This window comes from Xyrauchen texanus, chromosome 33 (assembly GCF_025860055.1).
Source record: "Xyrauchen texanus isolate HMW12.3.18 chromosome 33, RBS_HiC_50CHRs, whole genome shotgun sequence".
NCBI classification, from domain to species: Eukaryota; Metazoa; Chordata; class Actinopteri; order Cypriniformes; family Catostomidae; genus Xyrauchen; species Xyrauchen texanus.
In genome coordinates, this window is record NC_068308.1 from 1,061,806 (window position 1) to 1,078,329 (window position 16,524).

The 16,524-nt window shown below is 46.5% G+C and overlaps 1 protein-coding gene across 2 annotated transcripts in view; it reads right to left on the minus strand.

Annotated features, from left to right (window-relative positions):
* Positions 1 to 12,590: 12,590 nt before the first annotated feature.
* Positions 12,591 to 16,524, minus strand: part of btbd16 (BTB (POZ) domain containing 16) — a 39,133-nt gene continuing 35,199 nt past the window's right edge. For both annotated transcript variants that reach the window (XM_052102784.1, XM_052102783.1), the window contains 5 exons: positions 15,619 to 15,701; positions 15,156 to 15,230; positions 14,816 to 14,917; positions 14,072 to 14,260; positions 12,591 to 13,977 (listed from right to left, as the gene is read on the minus strand). In XM_052102784.1, coding sequence (XP_051958744.1) covers positions 13,912 to 13,977; positions 14,072 to 14,260; positions 14,816 to 14,917; positions 15,156 to 15,230; positions 15,619 to 15,701 — 515 coding nt within the window. In that variant the 3' untranslated portion in view covers positions 12,591 to 13,911. The remainder of the gene's footprint in view (positions 13,978 to 14,071; positions 14,261 to 14,815; positions 14,918 to 15,155; positions 15,231 to 15,618; positions 15,702 to 16,524) is intronic.

The window sequence follows — 16,524 nt, forward strand, 5'->3', positions numbered from 1 at the left end:
TCCTCCTTCCTGGGCTTAAAATATGTCACAGGGAGTTGCCTCAAGCGGGAACTATGCCTGTGGAGCCCAAGCCCAACACAGAGCACTCGACTCATGGTGGGTCTGGTGGCGAATTCCTCCTCAGAATCTGCGGCCAGAGGTCTAGGGAGGAAGAGCGTCCGGGAAGCGAGAGCTTACTGGCTAACCTGGGAGAGAAGGCGCACTGGATCAGCTTGGTGAATTGCGCAAGGTGCACGTGGAACACCCGGTCGGCTGTTCCGTATTACCGAGTTCTACCGGCTCGGACCTGACAAAACACAGGACGAGACCGACTTAACCCTGAGGTTGTAGAACCTAGCAAAGGTGTTGGGTATTGCCCAGGTAATAATGCATCGGGAGGCAGAAGTGCGTCCCGAGGCTTGGGAAAGAGACTGAGGGGGAGGTCCTTTAGGGACGTCTTCAGAACTCGTCAGCACTGACAGTCGTGGGTCCGGAGGGGAAATGACTGCATCCGGGGAGCCGGGACTGTAAGACATTGGTGCTGGGGTGCCGTAAGAAAGGTGTGTGCCGGCTAGATGACCCAGGAAGTGAGGAAATCGCTCTTTTATTATCAATATGGGTAGCGCAGCCCGAAGGGGGTGCAGCAACGAAGAATAAGGGTTTTCCTCCCGGCCCTCCACCGGGGATGGAGTGGTCTTGGTACCAGCTCCGGAACAAACATCTGGCTTGAACCCCCAACCTTCTGGTCAGTAACCCTGAGCCTCAACCACTGAGCCACCACTGTTAAATATAGTTTTATACTTAGATAAATATACTTTATACTGAATGCAAGAACATAATGCATGTTTGTGTTGTGGTGTCTGCTGAAGGTTGTTTTCTTCAACTGTGCATTGCCCATACAGCTATAGTTTCAATTACTGCCCTCTGGAGTAAACGAATGGTACTACAAGCTTGCATTTCTCAGGAATCTTTCTTATTACGGTCCGGGGGCATTGCGATTAATTGCATGAATTTTTTTAACCCGTTATTTGTAATAAAATTAATCTCACTAAATTAACGTGTTAATCAACAGCCCTAATTTTATTATTTGTCTCTGAGAATTATTCATTCTAAATCCAAAGCTTTGGCTCTGACAGCATACTACCTGGTAACGGCTTTTCAGCCAGGTGGCTTCCAGTGACCCAAACAGGGCATCAAGTATTTGGCCATTTTACTCCCAGCAAATATGTGTGATTTAGTTAGAGTTAATTTGGACCCTTTAATAAAAAGGTTTATTCAAGTTATGTGTGCAGGTGGGCTTCATTACATTTATCTATGATTGGGAAGGTTAATGTTATTAAAATGAATTGTATTCCAAAATTCAACTTCTGCAGTCTCTCCCTATAGATGTACCCCTCTCTTATTTCAAGCAATTTCATACCATTGCTAACTCCTTCTTTTGGAATGGTAAATGTCCCAGATTACACTTCAGTATGTTGGATAGGCCGATTGACAAAGGGGGGCTAGGCCTACCCAAGATTTTGTTTTATTATTATTAATTCGGTCTCAGACATTTGGCTCATTGGTCACTTCCACCTGAGAGATGTTCTTGCCCCTATTTCACCATTGCAAATCATTTGTATCAAACTAACCGGAGAATTTAAGTTACACCCCGTTATCTCACATTTGCACTCGGTATGGACAAAAGCGTCCAGAGTGTTTAAATCGGACATTTATTTAAACGTTGCTTCAATCATATGGCTGAACCCAAATGTATGTATTAATAAGTCAGAGAGGATTAAGAGGGAGGTTAATACACTTGGTGACTTATATGAGAGTGGAGTGTTGAGATCCTTTGAAAATGTTGAACCTTTGAAAAGTTCATGAGGCATCAGTGTATTACTCCCTGCTAATTCAGAGACTGGAAGATGGAGTTTTTAATTCTATCAAGAGATTATGGGAGAAAGATTTTAATTTGGTATCAGAGGAGAGAGTAAGGGATAGGATTCTAAAAAACATCAAGTCTACATCTAGAGATGCAAGGGTGTGCATTATGCAATTCAAAATTTTACATAGATTCTTTTGGACCCCCTCTAGATTGTATAGGCTGGGACTTAAAGACACACCCACCTGCTGGTGATGCTAATCAGAAGATGGAGACACAACCCATGTTTTTGGTGGTGTGTTAAGATCCAGGAGTTTTATGTGACAATCTCCTGAACTCCAAACTGAATGTCAGAATGGGAAAGAAAGGGGATTTAAGCAATTTTGAGCGTGGCATGGTTGTTGGTGCCAGACGGGCCGGTCTGAGTATTTCACAGTCTGCTCAGTTACTGGGATTTTCACGCACAACCATTTCTAGGGTTTACAAAGAATGGTGTGAAAAGGGAAAAACGTCCAGTATGCGGCAGTCCTGTGTGCGAAAATGCCTTGTTGATGCTAGAGGTCAGAGGAGAATGGGCTGACTGATTCAAGCTGATAGAAGAGCAACTTTGACTGAAATAACCACTCGTTACAACCAAGGTATGCAGCAAAGCATCTGTGAAGCCACAACACGCACAACCTTGAGGCGGATGGGCTACAACAGCAGAAGACCCCACCGGGTACCACTCAGCTCCACTACAAATGGGAAAAAGAGGCTACAATTTGCAAGAGCTCACCAAAATTGGACAGTTGAAGACTGGAAAAATGTTGCCTGGTCTGATGAGTCTCGATTTCTGTCGAGACATTCAGATGGTAGAGTCAGAATTTGGCGTAAACAGAATGAGAACATGGATCCATCATGCCTTGTTACCACTGTGCAGGCTGGTGGTGGTGGTGTAATGGTGTGGTGGATGTTTTCTTGGCACACTTTAGGCCCCTTAGTGCCAATTGGGCATCGTTTAAATGCCACGGCCTACCTGAGCATTGTTTTTGACCATGTCAATCCCTTTATGGCCACCATGTACCCATCCTCTGATGGCTACTTCCAGCAGAATAATGCACCATGTCACAAAGCTCGAATCATTTCAAATTGGTTTCTTGAACATGACAATGAGTTCACTGTACTAAAATGGCCCCCACAGTCACCAGATCTCAACCCAATAGAGCATCTTTGGGATGTGGTGGAATGGGAGCTTCGTGCCCTGGATGTGCATCCCATAAATCGCCATCAACTGCAAGATGCTATCCTATCAATATGGGCCAACATTTCTAAAGAATGCTTTCAGCACCTTGTTGAATCAATGCCACGTAGAATTAAGGCAGTTCTGAAGGCGAAAGGGGGTCAAACACAGTATTAGTATCGTGTTCCTAATAATCCTTTAGGTGAGTGTATATAGTTTAAATATAACCAACCTTTATCATTTGAATTCACTATATCATTGTTGTGAGTGCTGTACCATGGGGACACCACAGCACTTCTTTATTATGGTACATAGACAGAATGTTTGGGCATCTAACTTTTAAATATTCAATTAATTTGCTGCCAAAAATGCAGCGCATAGTTGACTTTGAACTGAAGAAGGAAACTGTGTTTTATTACACAATTTTAATCTATGGGAAATCCCGCTAGATACAGTCAACTCTCGCCAAGCCCATTTTATTGTGAGATACACATTTGAGATTTGAGTAAAGATTATTACAGGTTGTAGTGATACTACCATTGAGTGTGATTCACTGAAAATTGTTATCTGCTTTTCCTTCATTTTCTGCCCCAACTCATCCATGTAAAAACTTGTTCATAAATTCATGCACAGACACAATTTATATTTGTCTGCTAGACTTATTTTAAGCATTTGAGCAGAAACCTTTAGATGAAAGGGATTTAAAGATCACGAGGAACATAAATTCAGTCAAGCGTGTCTAAACGTTTTAACTGGCCGTGTATATCTGGAAAATATTTCACAAGAGTTGGTAAGTTCTCTGCTTTCTCGTATTAATATTTGGGTGAGGTTCAGTTGGTGTTGGGTCACAGCAGTAGGTCAGGGAGTCACACAGGGCTCCAGAACATCCGCTGCGCTCTGTTGAACATTCTTCAGCATGTATTGTGATGAGATGGATTTGCTTCCTCAGTGGCAGTTTGCCCATGTGAAAACACAGCGCGCACCACACAAATCACGCTTCCTCTTCCCTGAATTTGCAGCCCTTGAAAACAATAGCAATGCAATATATTTAAACAGCAGGGCAACTATTTTTAGGCTGCATGAGTCAAATGACGACAGGTTTGACATGGACAGTCTGTCAGATCTACTGTACACATTCAGAGGAAAGAGCTTTAAAAAAGAGTTTAAATGCATTAGACGTTTTAAAGATTTTAACAACATTCAAATGAAGGTGACAGATGATGTTCTTTGAGAAGACAGATCATTTCTGCATAAAGCCCATGTGATGTTCAGAACAGCATACTACTCTTATAATTTTGCAGTATGCAGTAGGTGTACTGTTCACAGTGTGCAAAATGTTCTGTTGGCATGGAATATATGGATAATCGTCTAGGTTACGGATGTAACCTCCGTTCCCTGATGGAGGGAACGAGACGTTGTGTCGGAAAAGCGACACTAGGGATCTCTCTTGAGCGCCGAATATGCCTCTGATCCATTGAAAAAAGGCCAATGAGAAGTTGGCAGTCAGTATTTGCATACCCTGCCCCCGGACATACGGGTATAAAGGCGAGGCAAATACTAGAGTTCATTCAGGATTTTTCTGAGGAGCCGGAAATGGTTCAGGCCACTACAGCGGTTCGGCTCAGCGACGTGGCCGGGAAGACACAACGTCTCGTTCCCTCCATCAGGGAACGGAGGTTACATCCACGTTGTGTCGGAGAAGCGACCCAATTTAAATCCGCCATGCGCTGAGCTGTGTACGTGTTCTGCTGACACAGGAGCGGGCAGGTATTTGTTACGTGCCAAACGACCAGCTGTGCCAGGGCACGTACCCTTCCCCAATGCCCCAGAAAAGTCGTTGGGATCCTTCTGGTTACCCTAGACAGGGGAACAAGGCGACGCTTGCCAACCTGGGAACGGGCCGAGCCTGGCTGGGCCTCTTTTCTCTCTATGTTTCTAGCATAGAGCAATACTGCCCTGCAAAAGCAAAAGACCTTAACTCACTAGAGTGTGAAACTGAGAAAAATGACTTTAAAGTTTCTGTTTTGTCCAGACAAAAGTATTATAGGTAGGACTCCCAAAATTTCACAACTAGTTGCTATACTGAAGAAATGTTTGTATGCAAAAAATCTTGAGCTCAAAATTGACCTTTGACCCTTGTTTGGCAGTTACTGTACTCTGCCTTTGTATCATGTGCCAAAAATCAGGAGTCATGCAAAGGCAAAAGGCCGTAACTGACATATAATCAATATTTACGTGCTGTTCACCATACTTACAGCCATTATAAGAACACCTAACCAAGGTCTAGTCATCATGGTATTTGTTTTAAATTATATAGAAGACCTTTGGTTGTTCCTATTTAGTGCTATAATGATCAGGATAGTGCGGCAACACTAACACAGTTAAACAGTATAACAGATAAGTTACTTTGCAGTACAGTATGTACAGTATGATTAAATACAATAAATATTTTCACAATAAAGATAATTTAATTATAATTGAATACAAAGGTATATGTATTTAAATGCAAGATATAGAGTAATAATTAAACATTAGACCAATACATTAGAGATTAGAGACTGCTCATTCCAAGTTTTTTACTGCGCCCAAATAAAATCTTACTGAAAGCTAATTTTTTGAGATATCAACCTAAAATTTGGAACACAACTTGTCCATAGGTATATATGACAAAGCATTCTTGAAATACAACCATTTAAATTTGGATAGTGATTTTCATGTCTATGCGAAAAAAGGGGGAGTGGTGACAGTTAAAGGGTTAAGGGCCACCAAACTGCTCAAGATGCTCAGTCAACGAACTCGACTTGGATTACTACTTTTTAATTCTGAGATAATATAGACAGAGTATACCGAAAAAAAGTTGGAATTACTTTTACTATTTAGGTTAGCCTACTTTGTACGGACGTTATCGATAACTAGCTGTAAAATCTGACGTGAACACCTGCAAGAAGGAAATATGGCTCAAACACGTATGGATTGTTGTGGATACAGCAGATGACGTGCATTGCTATGGATTATATCTTCTATGGATTATATCGGATTGCATGGAAAGGTAGGATGCCTCTGTATTTAATATTTGGTTTTCAGCATCTGATGTGAGGCGAGTGTCAGTGTCAACAATAGCGCTAATTTTAGTGACACAGATTAAATTTTGCTAGCTCCGGGCTGTCACTGACATTGACAGATCTGAACCATCGCCCTATCACATCGCTATCACAGAGTAATAATACAAACAAGCAGTCGGCAGTCTACACTTTATTTCAAAGATGTGTCGTGTGTATGTTACGCGGTTTGGTTACAATAAAAGAGCGGTAATCTCTGACAGTATGACAAAGCCAGAGTACAGTAACATCACAGCGGCACCGTAACATCTCTCTTGATGCCAGTCGAAACAAAGTCAGAACACCTTAACTCAACTTAAGCGTGCCGGAACAAAGGCTAAGAGCCGTAACAACTGTTACGGCATTCTGCTGTGGTTTCTCGTATGGTTTTGGATGTTACGGTTGTCATAGCCCTTTAATTTCTCGTTAAAACAATCAAATTGACTCACGATATTTATTCACATGATAAAGGAGGTCTTGAATACCCCAAAAATGACATTAACTAATTTTTGACCAAACATGATGTTACGGCGTTTTGCCTTTGCAGGGCAGAATAGACAGCCGGGGCCCTTACACGCACTGAGGGAAGGGGTCTTACCCAATTTCCCATACTTTCAGGGGGGGAAAGACCCACGGAGACCACCCCTGCCCAACTGGGGAGGTATGGTGGTGAATACGTCACATGTGTTTTTAGGCGACACGTGGAAGTGGCGCGGTGGCAGATCCAGCCTCAGCGAGGGTGGAGTTGCTACACACAGCGACCGGGGGTCAGCTGAAACTTTACCCAAGGAAAACGCGGGTCTGCTCATAAGGGAACCGTATCGCGGAAAATACACACAGGGGGAGTCCGCGTAGGAGTCCCTACTCTTTGGAGCACCTATTCCAGTACAGGGTAGATCTGAGTACCCGCAGTGGATTGGGTCGGCAAGTTCCTCCGCCGAACTGAGGACCCATGAGGGCTAGGGAGGAATCGACCAGGGATTCGCATTGAGTGGAGTCTCCTGGGAAAAAAGACGCACTGTTTTACCTCAAGCGAGGGAAAGGGCGTATATGCAAGCGGTTCAACCGGCCAGCCTATCAGCGTGTTACCGAGTTCTATGGGCTCGGACCTGAGAAAACACGGGATGAAACTGACTCAACCCTGAGATTGTAGTATCTCGCAAAGGTGTTGGGTGTCGCCCAACCTGCTGCTCTACAAATGTCTGCCAGGGAGGTACCCTTGGCCAGTGCCCACAAGGACGCTGTGAGTCCTTCACTTGTCGAGTGAGCTCGGACCCGCAAGGGGGGGGCACGGCCTGGGTGTGATAAGCCAATGAAATGGCATCTACAACCCAGTGGGAAAGCCTCTGTTTGGAGACAGCGTTTCCTTTCCACTGTCCCCCAAAGCATACAAAGAGCTGCTCAGAGCGTCTAAAGCTGTGTGCGGTCCAGGTAGGTATGCAAAGCACGTACCAGACACAGCAACGAAGGGGCTGGGTCTGCCTCCTCCCGGCGCAGCGCTTGCAGGTTCACTACCTGGTCTCTGAAGGGCGTGGTAGGAACCTTGGGCACATAGCCCGGTCACGGTCTTAGGATCACATGAGTGTCTGCCGGACCGAACTCCAGGCAAGTGTCGCTGACAGAGAATGCTTGCAGGTCCCCGACCCTCTTGATGGAGGCGAGCGCGATCAGCAGGGCAGTCTTAAGAGAGAGGGCCCTGAGTCCAACTGATTCTAGCGGCTTGAAGGGAGGTCTCTGGAGGCCCGCGAGGACTACCGAGAGGTCCCAGGAGGGGAACAGGCTTGGCCGGGAGGGATTTAACCTCCGGGCGCCTCTTAGGAACCTGATGATTAAGTCGTGCTTACCAAGGGACTTGCCCTCTACTGCATTGTGGTGAGCCGCAATAGCAGCGACATACACCTTTAGGGTGGAAGGGGACAGCCTCCCCTCCAGCCTCTCTTGCAGGAATAAGAGCACCGACCTAACTGCGCACCTCTGTGGGTCTTCCGCCCTGGAAGAACACCAACCTGCGAACAAGCGCCACTTCTGGGCGTAAAGCTGCCTGGTAGAAGGGGCTCTGGCTTGGTTGATCGTGTCTACGACGGTAGGTGGTAGACCAGCTAGATCCAGGAACCAGACGTGGAGTTTCCAAAGGTCTGGATGCGGATGCCAGAGCGTGCCCTGCCCCTGAGAAAGAAGGTCCTTCCTCAGGGGGATTCGCCAGGGAGGGGCTGTCACGAGGAGCACGAGGTCCGAGAACCAGGCCCGGTTGGGCCAGTAGGGAGCCACTAATGTGACTTGTTCCTCGTCCTCCCTGACCTTGCACAGCACCTGGGGGAAATGCATACTTGCGTAGCCCCGCGGGCCAGCTGTGCGCCAGCGCATCTGTCCCAAGGGAAGCCTCTGTTCGGCCGTACCAGAGTGGGTAGTGGGAGGTCTCTCGGGAGGCAAGCAGGTCTACCTGGACTCTGCCGAACCGTTCCCAAATCAGCTGGAACGACTGGGGGTGGAGCCTCCACTCTCCGCTGGGTAAGCTTTGTCGTGACAGTGCATCCGCTACCACATTGAGCTTGCCGGGAATGTGAGTGGCACACAGCGACTGGAGTCGCTGCTGGCTCCAAAGGAGGAGACGACAGGCGAGTCGTGACATGAGGCGAGAGCGTACGCTGCCTTGGCGATTTATGTACGCTACCGCAGTGGTGCTGTCTGACCTGATTAGGACGTGTTTGTCTCGAATTAATGGGAGAAACCGCCGCAGGGCAAAGAAAACAGTCAACAACTCTAGGCAATTGATATGCCAGCGCAGCGGGGCCCCTCTCCAATGGCCCGCGACTGCGTGCCCTTTGCACACGGCGCCCCAACCCAATCTGGAGGCGTCGGTAGTGACCAGGACGCGTCGGGACACCTGCTGCGAGGTCTGTCCAGGGTTTTAGTGTTTTTCGGCAGGCAGGGGTGATTGTCACACGGTGCGTGCCGTGGCGCCATGCTCGTCTCGGGACTCGAGTCTGAAGCCAGTGCTGAATCGGTCTCATATGCGTCAACCCCAGTGCCGTGGTCATGGCGGAGGATGCTATATACCCCAGGAGCCTCTGGAAGAATTTTAGGGGGACCGTAGTGCCTGGCCTGAATTTGGCGAGGCATTTCAGCACCGACTGCGCACACTCGTTGGTGAGACGTGCGGACATTGAGACTGAGTCTAACTCCATGCCGAGAAAGGAGATGCTCTGGACCGGGGTGAGCTTGCTTTTTTCTCGGTTGCCCCAAGCGGCTGAGGTGCCTGAGCACCTGGTCTCTGTGAGCGCATAGTAACTCTCGGGAGTGGGCTAGTATGAGCCAGTCGTCGAGGTAATTGAGTATGCGAATGCCGGCTTCTCGGAGTGGGGCAAGAGCTGCCTCTGCGACTTTCGTGAAGACGCGAGGGGACAGAGACATGCCGAAGGGGAGGACTTTGTACTGAAACGCCTGGCCGGCAAACGCGAACCATAGAAAGGGTCGATGTCGCGGCAAAATTGAGACGTGGAAGTACGCGTCCTTCAGGTCTACCGCTGCGAACCAATCTAGGTGCTGGATTTTGAACAGGGGTTTGAGCATCGCTCCATTGAAAACTCACAGGTCCAAGATTGGTCGTAAGCCGCCGCCTTTCTTGGGTACAATGAAGTAAGGGCTGTAGAAACCCTTCTTCATTTCAGTTGGAGGGACAGGCTCTATCGCGTCTTTGAGTAAGAGAGTAGCGATCTCCACGCGCAGGAATTTGGCATGTTGGCCATGCACTGCGGTAAAGCGGACGCCCGTGAAGGGGGGCGGGGGCCTGGCAAACTGAATTGCGTAACCGAGTCGGATGGTCCGGGCCAGCCAGCGAGACGGGTTGGGAAGTGAAAGCCACGCATCCAATCTCCGTGCCAGGGGCACCAAAGGGACGGTTATTTTTGACGTACCCGGCGGGGCTTCGCAGCGGGGTGGAGCAGGTAGTACGCCGTCGCTCTGGTGCTGAGAAAAGATTCAAAGCACTAAACTTGCTCCGGACATCCGGCAGGGGGCGGGTTGGTGACTGAGTAGGAGGTCCTGTAGTGGCATCCTCTGGACTCGTCAGAACCGGCCGGCCGGGGAACAGTCGTGGGGCTGAAGGCTGGCCTGGGGCCGCGTCCAGCATGCTGGGACTGTTGAGATCTGGGGGCAGAGTGCCGTGAGAACGGCATTTGCAGGCCAGATGACCCAGAGGCAAAGGAAATAGCTCTTTTATTGAGAATTTGGGTACCGCTGCCCCGGTTAAGGGGAGCGGCAAAAGAAAAGTTAAAGGAAAATTCTCCTCCTGGCCCTCCACCGGGGGACAGAGTGGTCTTACCATCTCCGGAGCTAACGTCTTGGGCTCTGGGTCGTCTGTCTCAGGAGCGCCTGGGAGCCTTCTGGGTCCTCGAGGGGGTCCATGAGACGGGGGGCGTCTGCTTCCTGCGGAGCGCTCGACGCGTGGGCTGAGAGCTGGGCCCAGGTTGAGGTGGAGCAGCTTGTTGTTTCCTCGCAGGGGGACGCCCTCGGCGAGCAGACGGGGCAGGGCCCGGGGCGGCAGGTTTGTGGCGGGGCAGGATGTGTGATATCGCCTCCGTCTGTTTCTTCACCGCGGAGAACTGCTGGGTGAAGTCCTCGACGGTGTCGCCGAAAAGACCAAACTGGGAGACTGGGGCGTCGAGAAAGCGAATCTTGTTGGTCTCATGCATCTCGACCAGTTTCAGGCATAGGTGTCATTCCTGGACCACGAGGGTGGCCATCGCCTGCCCGACTGACTGCACTGTGACCTTCGTGGCTCTGAGGGCGAGGTCGGTCGCTGAGTGCAGTTCCTGCAGCATGTCGGGATCAGGGCTACCCACGTGCAGTTCTTTGAGAGCCTTGGCCTGGTGGACTTGCAGGAGGGCCATGGCGTGCAGGGCGGAAGCGGCAGTTCCGGCGGGGCTGTAAGCCTTTGCTGTCAGCGAGGATGTTGTCCTACAGGCCTTGGAAGGGAGTACAGGGCGACCGCGCCAGGTGGTAGGGTTTCCGGGGCATAGATGGAGCGCAACAGCCCTACCTACCGGGGGGATCGTCGTGTACCCGTGGGCCGCTCCGCCGTCGAGGGTAGCGAGAGCGGATGAGCGTGTGGCTTTGTGATGTCGTGTGGTGAACGGTGCTCTCCACAGCGACGTTACAAGATGGCAAAATGTAATGTAAGTGCACTTCCGGGAAAAACGGGACCAGGGCGCGGCTTTGAGCGGCGTCGGGACCCCAGGAACCAGTCATCCAACCGCGATGGCTGTGGGGAGGATAGGGGATTCCAGTCCAAGCCCACGCTGGCGGCGGCCCAGGAAAGCATGTCGGACATCTGAGCGTCAGCCTCGGCTTGGGCGTGCTGGCCCGAAGGCGGCAGCCCAAGGGAGTCATCTGCGTCAGACACCGCGCTCTCCGATGCAGCGGCGAGCTCATCCACCTCTAGCTCTAGAGGATAGGCAAGTTGGCTGTGAGAGGAGCTGCTGTTGCCTCGAGCACAGACGGGAGTCAACGAGCGTGCCGGGGTACGGGTGGTCCGAGGGGGGGTACCCAACGGAGCCGCACCCGCTGCCATCCCCGAATCGCTTCCAGCACCACTTGCACCGTCCTCAATCCCGTGGGAAGAAGGAGCAATGCGAGGTGCGGCTGGAGTGGCTTGCTTACGGTTGTAAGCGAGCCGCGACCGCGACATTGTCATGGTCATGTTCTCGCAGTGAGAACATGAACCATCCACAAACGCAGCCTCGGTGTGATCACTGCCCAGACACACGAGACAACGCCTGTGGCTGTCTGAAGCGGAGAGCACTCTACCGCATCCAGGAACTACACAGGGGTGGAAAGGCATCTTTACAAAGACGCGTCCTGAAAAGGACGTTCAACGCCGCTGTGTATTTGCTCTTTTAGAGAAAATTACTCTTTTAAAGAAAATCACTCTTTTAAAGAAAATTACTCTTTTAAAACTCGTCTGAGTTTTTATACTGCGCTGTCGAAGCGCCCAGGGGCAATATGCACTGCCGTGCAAGGAGAAGAATCGCTGCTGTAATGCGCCCTCAATCCAACAGCATGCAGTAGCGTCAGAGGAATACAGGAACGGGTGTGTTTCACTGCGAACAGCATGCACAACCATTGGCTCCGAAGAAAATTTCTGAATGAACTCTAGTATTTGCCTCTCCTTTATACCTGTATGTCCGGGGGCGGGGTATGCAAATACTGACTGCCAACTTCTCATTGGCCTTTTTTCAATGGATCAGAGGCATATTCGGCGCTCAAGAGAGACCCCTAGTGTTGCTTCTCCGACACAACATGGAGAGAGCGACAGACGGGGAACCAAAGTTTCAGTGTTTGGCTGGTATGTATGGACAAGCCCTGCCGGTACTGTAGATATCAGAATTACACTATTATCAGGGCAAAAAGCATCTTTATTCATTGACAGCCATTCAAAAGTAATCATGTATGCTGACCAAATACTTTTTTATTTTTTAAAGCAAGCAGTTCTAGCTTGTGCCCTGGGCAATTTTTTCAAACTGTATTGTCCAGCCTCTGTTATTACAATAATATGTCTATGAATGTACACAATAACACATAAATTAAAACATAAAATGAGGATTCAATAATGATGGGGATAAAATATACTTTTTTCAACATAAGAATAATAAGCTTAAATATACAAAATAACAATTGCAAGAAGTTAATTTTAGAAGTCCTACATAAATATGTCACACTAAATTCACCGGACAATGTAGATACAACCAGAAAACATATCCAGCATTATAGCAGGTAATCATCTTCACCAAAGGGATAACAGATATACATCCATCTAGACTGCAGTGATGCTGTCCTGTCCTGTGTGCAGACATGATGTAATGACGCAAGGATGTACGCCAAAATACAAATCATATTTACAGGCTTATAGTAGTGAATTGTTTATGTACTCAATCAATAATTGTAATTTGTTCATTTTTAAACCAAAACTTTTACAACAAAAACCAATAGGTGGCGCTGTCACCAAATTTACATGGTGAGATAAGGGTTGGATCATTATGACACACAAAGTTTCATGAAAATATGGATGCATTTTGGCGACTTGCCATCAAATTAGTTGGTACGCTATACACGAAAGAAGAACAACACTAATGAATGCATCAGGTGCCTACACACTTTCAGTGATTGGCCCCTAATTATGAAATACTGTATGCTGTTAGGCTATCAATAAAATTGAATATTTAATTTGATTCAGTTAGTGTCCAATTTTCATTTGATGCAATATCAATTACTGTAATTTGGGAATATTTTAGCTACAATATCAACAGGCATGTTTCAATAATGACATATTGCCTGATCTCTATACTACATAATGTGCATAATTGTGACCGAAATATATTCCAGGATCCCTTTAAAGTCCGTAGTGCAGCTTACGGTAATCAAAAAATAGAAGAAGAAAACTGACTACACTCTTCTGTGTGCTAATATATTTTTTTGCATCACCAGCACCAGTATGTGTACTGCCCTAACCTGGATCCAAAGTATTTTTGTTGAGTCAAATATCCTTAATTTGCACTGGCACATTTCATGCATACCATAGACATAGAGTGCAAAGTGTGATTAAAACTCACATTTTAATTTACTGTAATGGGGCAATCAATCTTTAGAAAGGTTTGCATGGATCAATAATGAATTATGCATTTCAAGCAAGCGCATTACCTATGTATAATTTAGTATAGTGTGTGTGTTTTATGTGAGTGGAGACATTTGAAACATCACAATGGGAATGCCAAAGCAAACATCACCAGGATGGGTGCAGAAAGTTTCTCAATTTGAAACACCTGTTAAAAAAGGCAAATAACACAAATTTAGCCCAGAGGCATCTGTCATGAAGTGTATTGTTGTCATTGTCTCATTAAATGTGTGTGTGTGTACCTTGCTTCTACTGCGGCGTTTACATAAGCCAAACTCTTGATTGACAGGTCCACTGCTGTGCTCTTGCCATGAGCCGCTGGCGGAGCTTTGCACTGTGATCTGATAGCACACTAATCGTTCAGACCTCATACAGAACGGACGAGTCACAATAAAAGACTGTGACAGAGCCGTGTCCCAGTGTCTTAACCTCTACATGGAGCAAGAGTGACAGAAGGTATAGGGAAATCCATATTTTACGTAATAGTTCACCCAAAACTGAAAATTCAGGTATCATATTTTTTTTCTTTGAGAAAAATCACACATGTATACTGTCAAATATGCTTTATATTTAGATTTATATTTGATATTTTATATAGCGATTATATTGCTTCAGAAGACATATAGATTAGAAGATTAAATTACTGGCGTCTGGAATGGATTACCTTTATGACCTCTTTATGTACTTTTTGGAGATTTAAGTGTTGGACCCCATTGACTTCATGACCATTTGCATTGTATGAACAAAAACACCTCATAGATCTTATAAAATAACTTCATTTGTGTTCCACAAAACAAAGAAAGTTATATGAGTATGAGACTGAGGAAATGATGAGAGAATTATCATTTTTGGGTGAACTATTCCTTTAAATACAATGGAAATATCATGCATCTCGCAGTGCCATCTGTTGGAGACATTGGATAAAACATCAAGATGTGATGAAGGCCTTGATGGGTGGACATTTATGAAGCTGCGAGTGTTCTGACCTCAATGGAGAAGCTGTATGTATCTTCTTTGCCCACTTTAGCAGCCTTTAGAAGAAAGTAAAAGCCGTAGAGGCTGATGGTCTGAGTACAGCAATCCTGTTCCTACAGCGTAACAGTGAAAAGCACATAAACACAAAACACTTTTGCACTAAAAGCAAACAATGAAAGGCTAAGCATGGATTACATTTTGCCATCTTGTAACTGTCACATTTAATCATGCTGTAAATGAGGAATAGAAAAGAATACGATTTAAGGACAGAAAGGCATTATGGGTGTAATAATGCTCTGCATCTAAGAACTGGATCATTATGACATTACAAATGGCTTGAGTGTACCGCACCCTGTCCACAATCATTCCGAACCGGACCGCTTGTTTGGAGAAGTCAGTCATGGCTGTGTCACCCCCACTGTAAAGCTACAGGAAATAAATCACAGATTTTTCAGCTTAAATGAAGCTAATGAATTACTTCTCACTCTGTACAAAACAATCAGCAATGCTGTGTCTAACCATAAGCAGCTCATGAAATATAATGCCTCTGGATTGCAAAACGGCACTTTTGTAATCAGTACTTTTTGTCTTGTTTTCAAGTTTTAAGTGAGGTTTACACTTAAACCAAATCAATCTTTTTGCCAATAGGGTAAGAAAAAGTCACTTGTTACAATTTTCCTTACATCATGTATCTTGTTTTAAGGATGCTTAAATATTCTGTCTGGAAAACAAGTCTGTTTATGGCTTCTGATTAAGCCCATGATTTGTGCAGTATGTGTTGAAGCTGGTGTTTGTAGTCTGTATAGACACTCACAGTGTGGTAGTGTTTGGACAGGATGTGCAGAAGGCAGGATTGAGGAAACACTCTGATGTTCTGCAGCTCCTGTAGATGTGGCCCTGACACAAACACAGAAACTCAACACATAAAATTGGAAATAATTTCTAATCTAATTTTCTCATCTACAGCTAAATTTTAAATGTCTAGATATTAAACATATTCCCAGGGGCCTGGGTAGCTCAGTGGTAAATATGCTGTCACCCCTGGAGTTCGCAAGTTTTAATTCAGGGTGTGCTGAGTGAGTTTAGGCAGGTCTCCTAAGCAACCAAATTGGCCCAGTTGCTAGGGAGGGTAGAGTCACATGGGGTAACCTCCTCATGATTGCTATAATGTGGTTCACTCTTGGTGGGGCACGTGGTGACTCGTGTGTAGAGGCCGCATATCTCTGTGGTAACACGCTCAACGAGCCACGTGATAAGATGTGTTGGTTGATGGTCTCAGATTCCATGGCAACTGAGATCGCCACCCAGATTGAGGTGAGTCACTACGCCACCACAAAGGCAAAATTGGGAATTGGACATTCCAAATTGGGAGAAAAAGAGGAGAGAAAAAAAAATATATATATATATATATATATATAAATAGTAAGAGCAGTATGGTGGTATGCCATTCCAAATTTGTCCTAGGTCTCCGGGTGTCCATGAACAGCATGCATACATTATACGTAGTCTGCGAGAATGCTTTTCGGAACATAGCCATTGACAAACGGGTAAACACACCCCAAACTTACATGTCAGGTTGCTCAAAGCATTTACACTCTTCAGGTACTCATTATTATGGGAGATTAAACAGCACTAATTTATGCAAGAATGACCAAAATACAAAAAACATGTTACTTGTGCCACCAGAGAGGGTAAAATGCACTGCTACACCATGATTAAA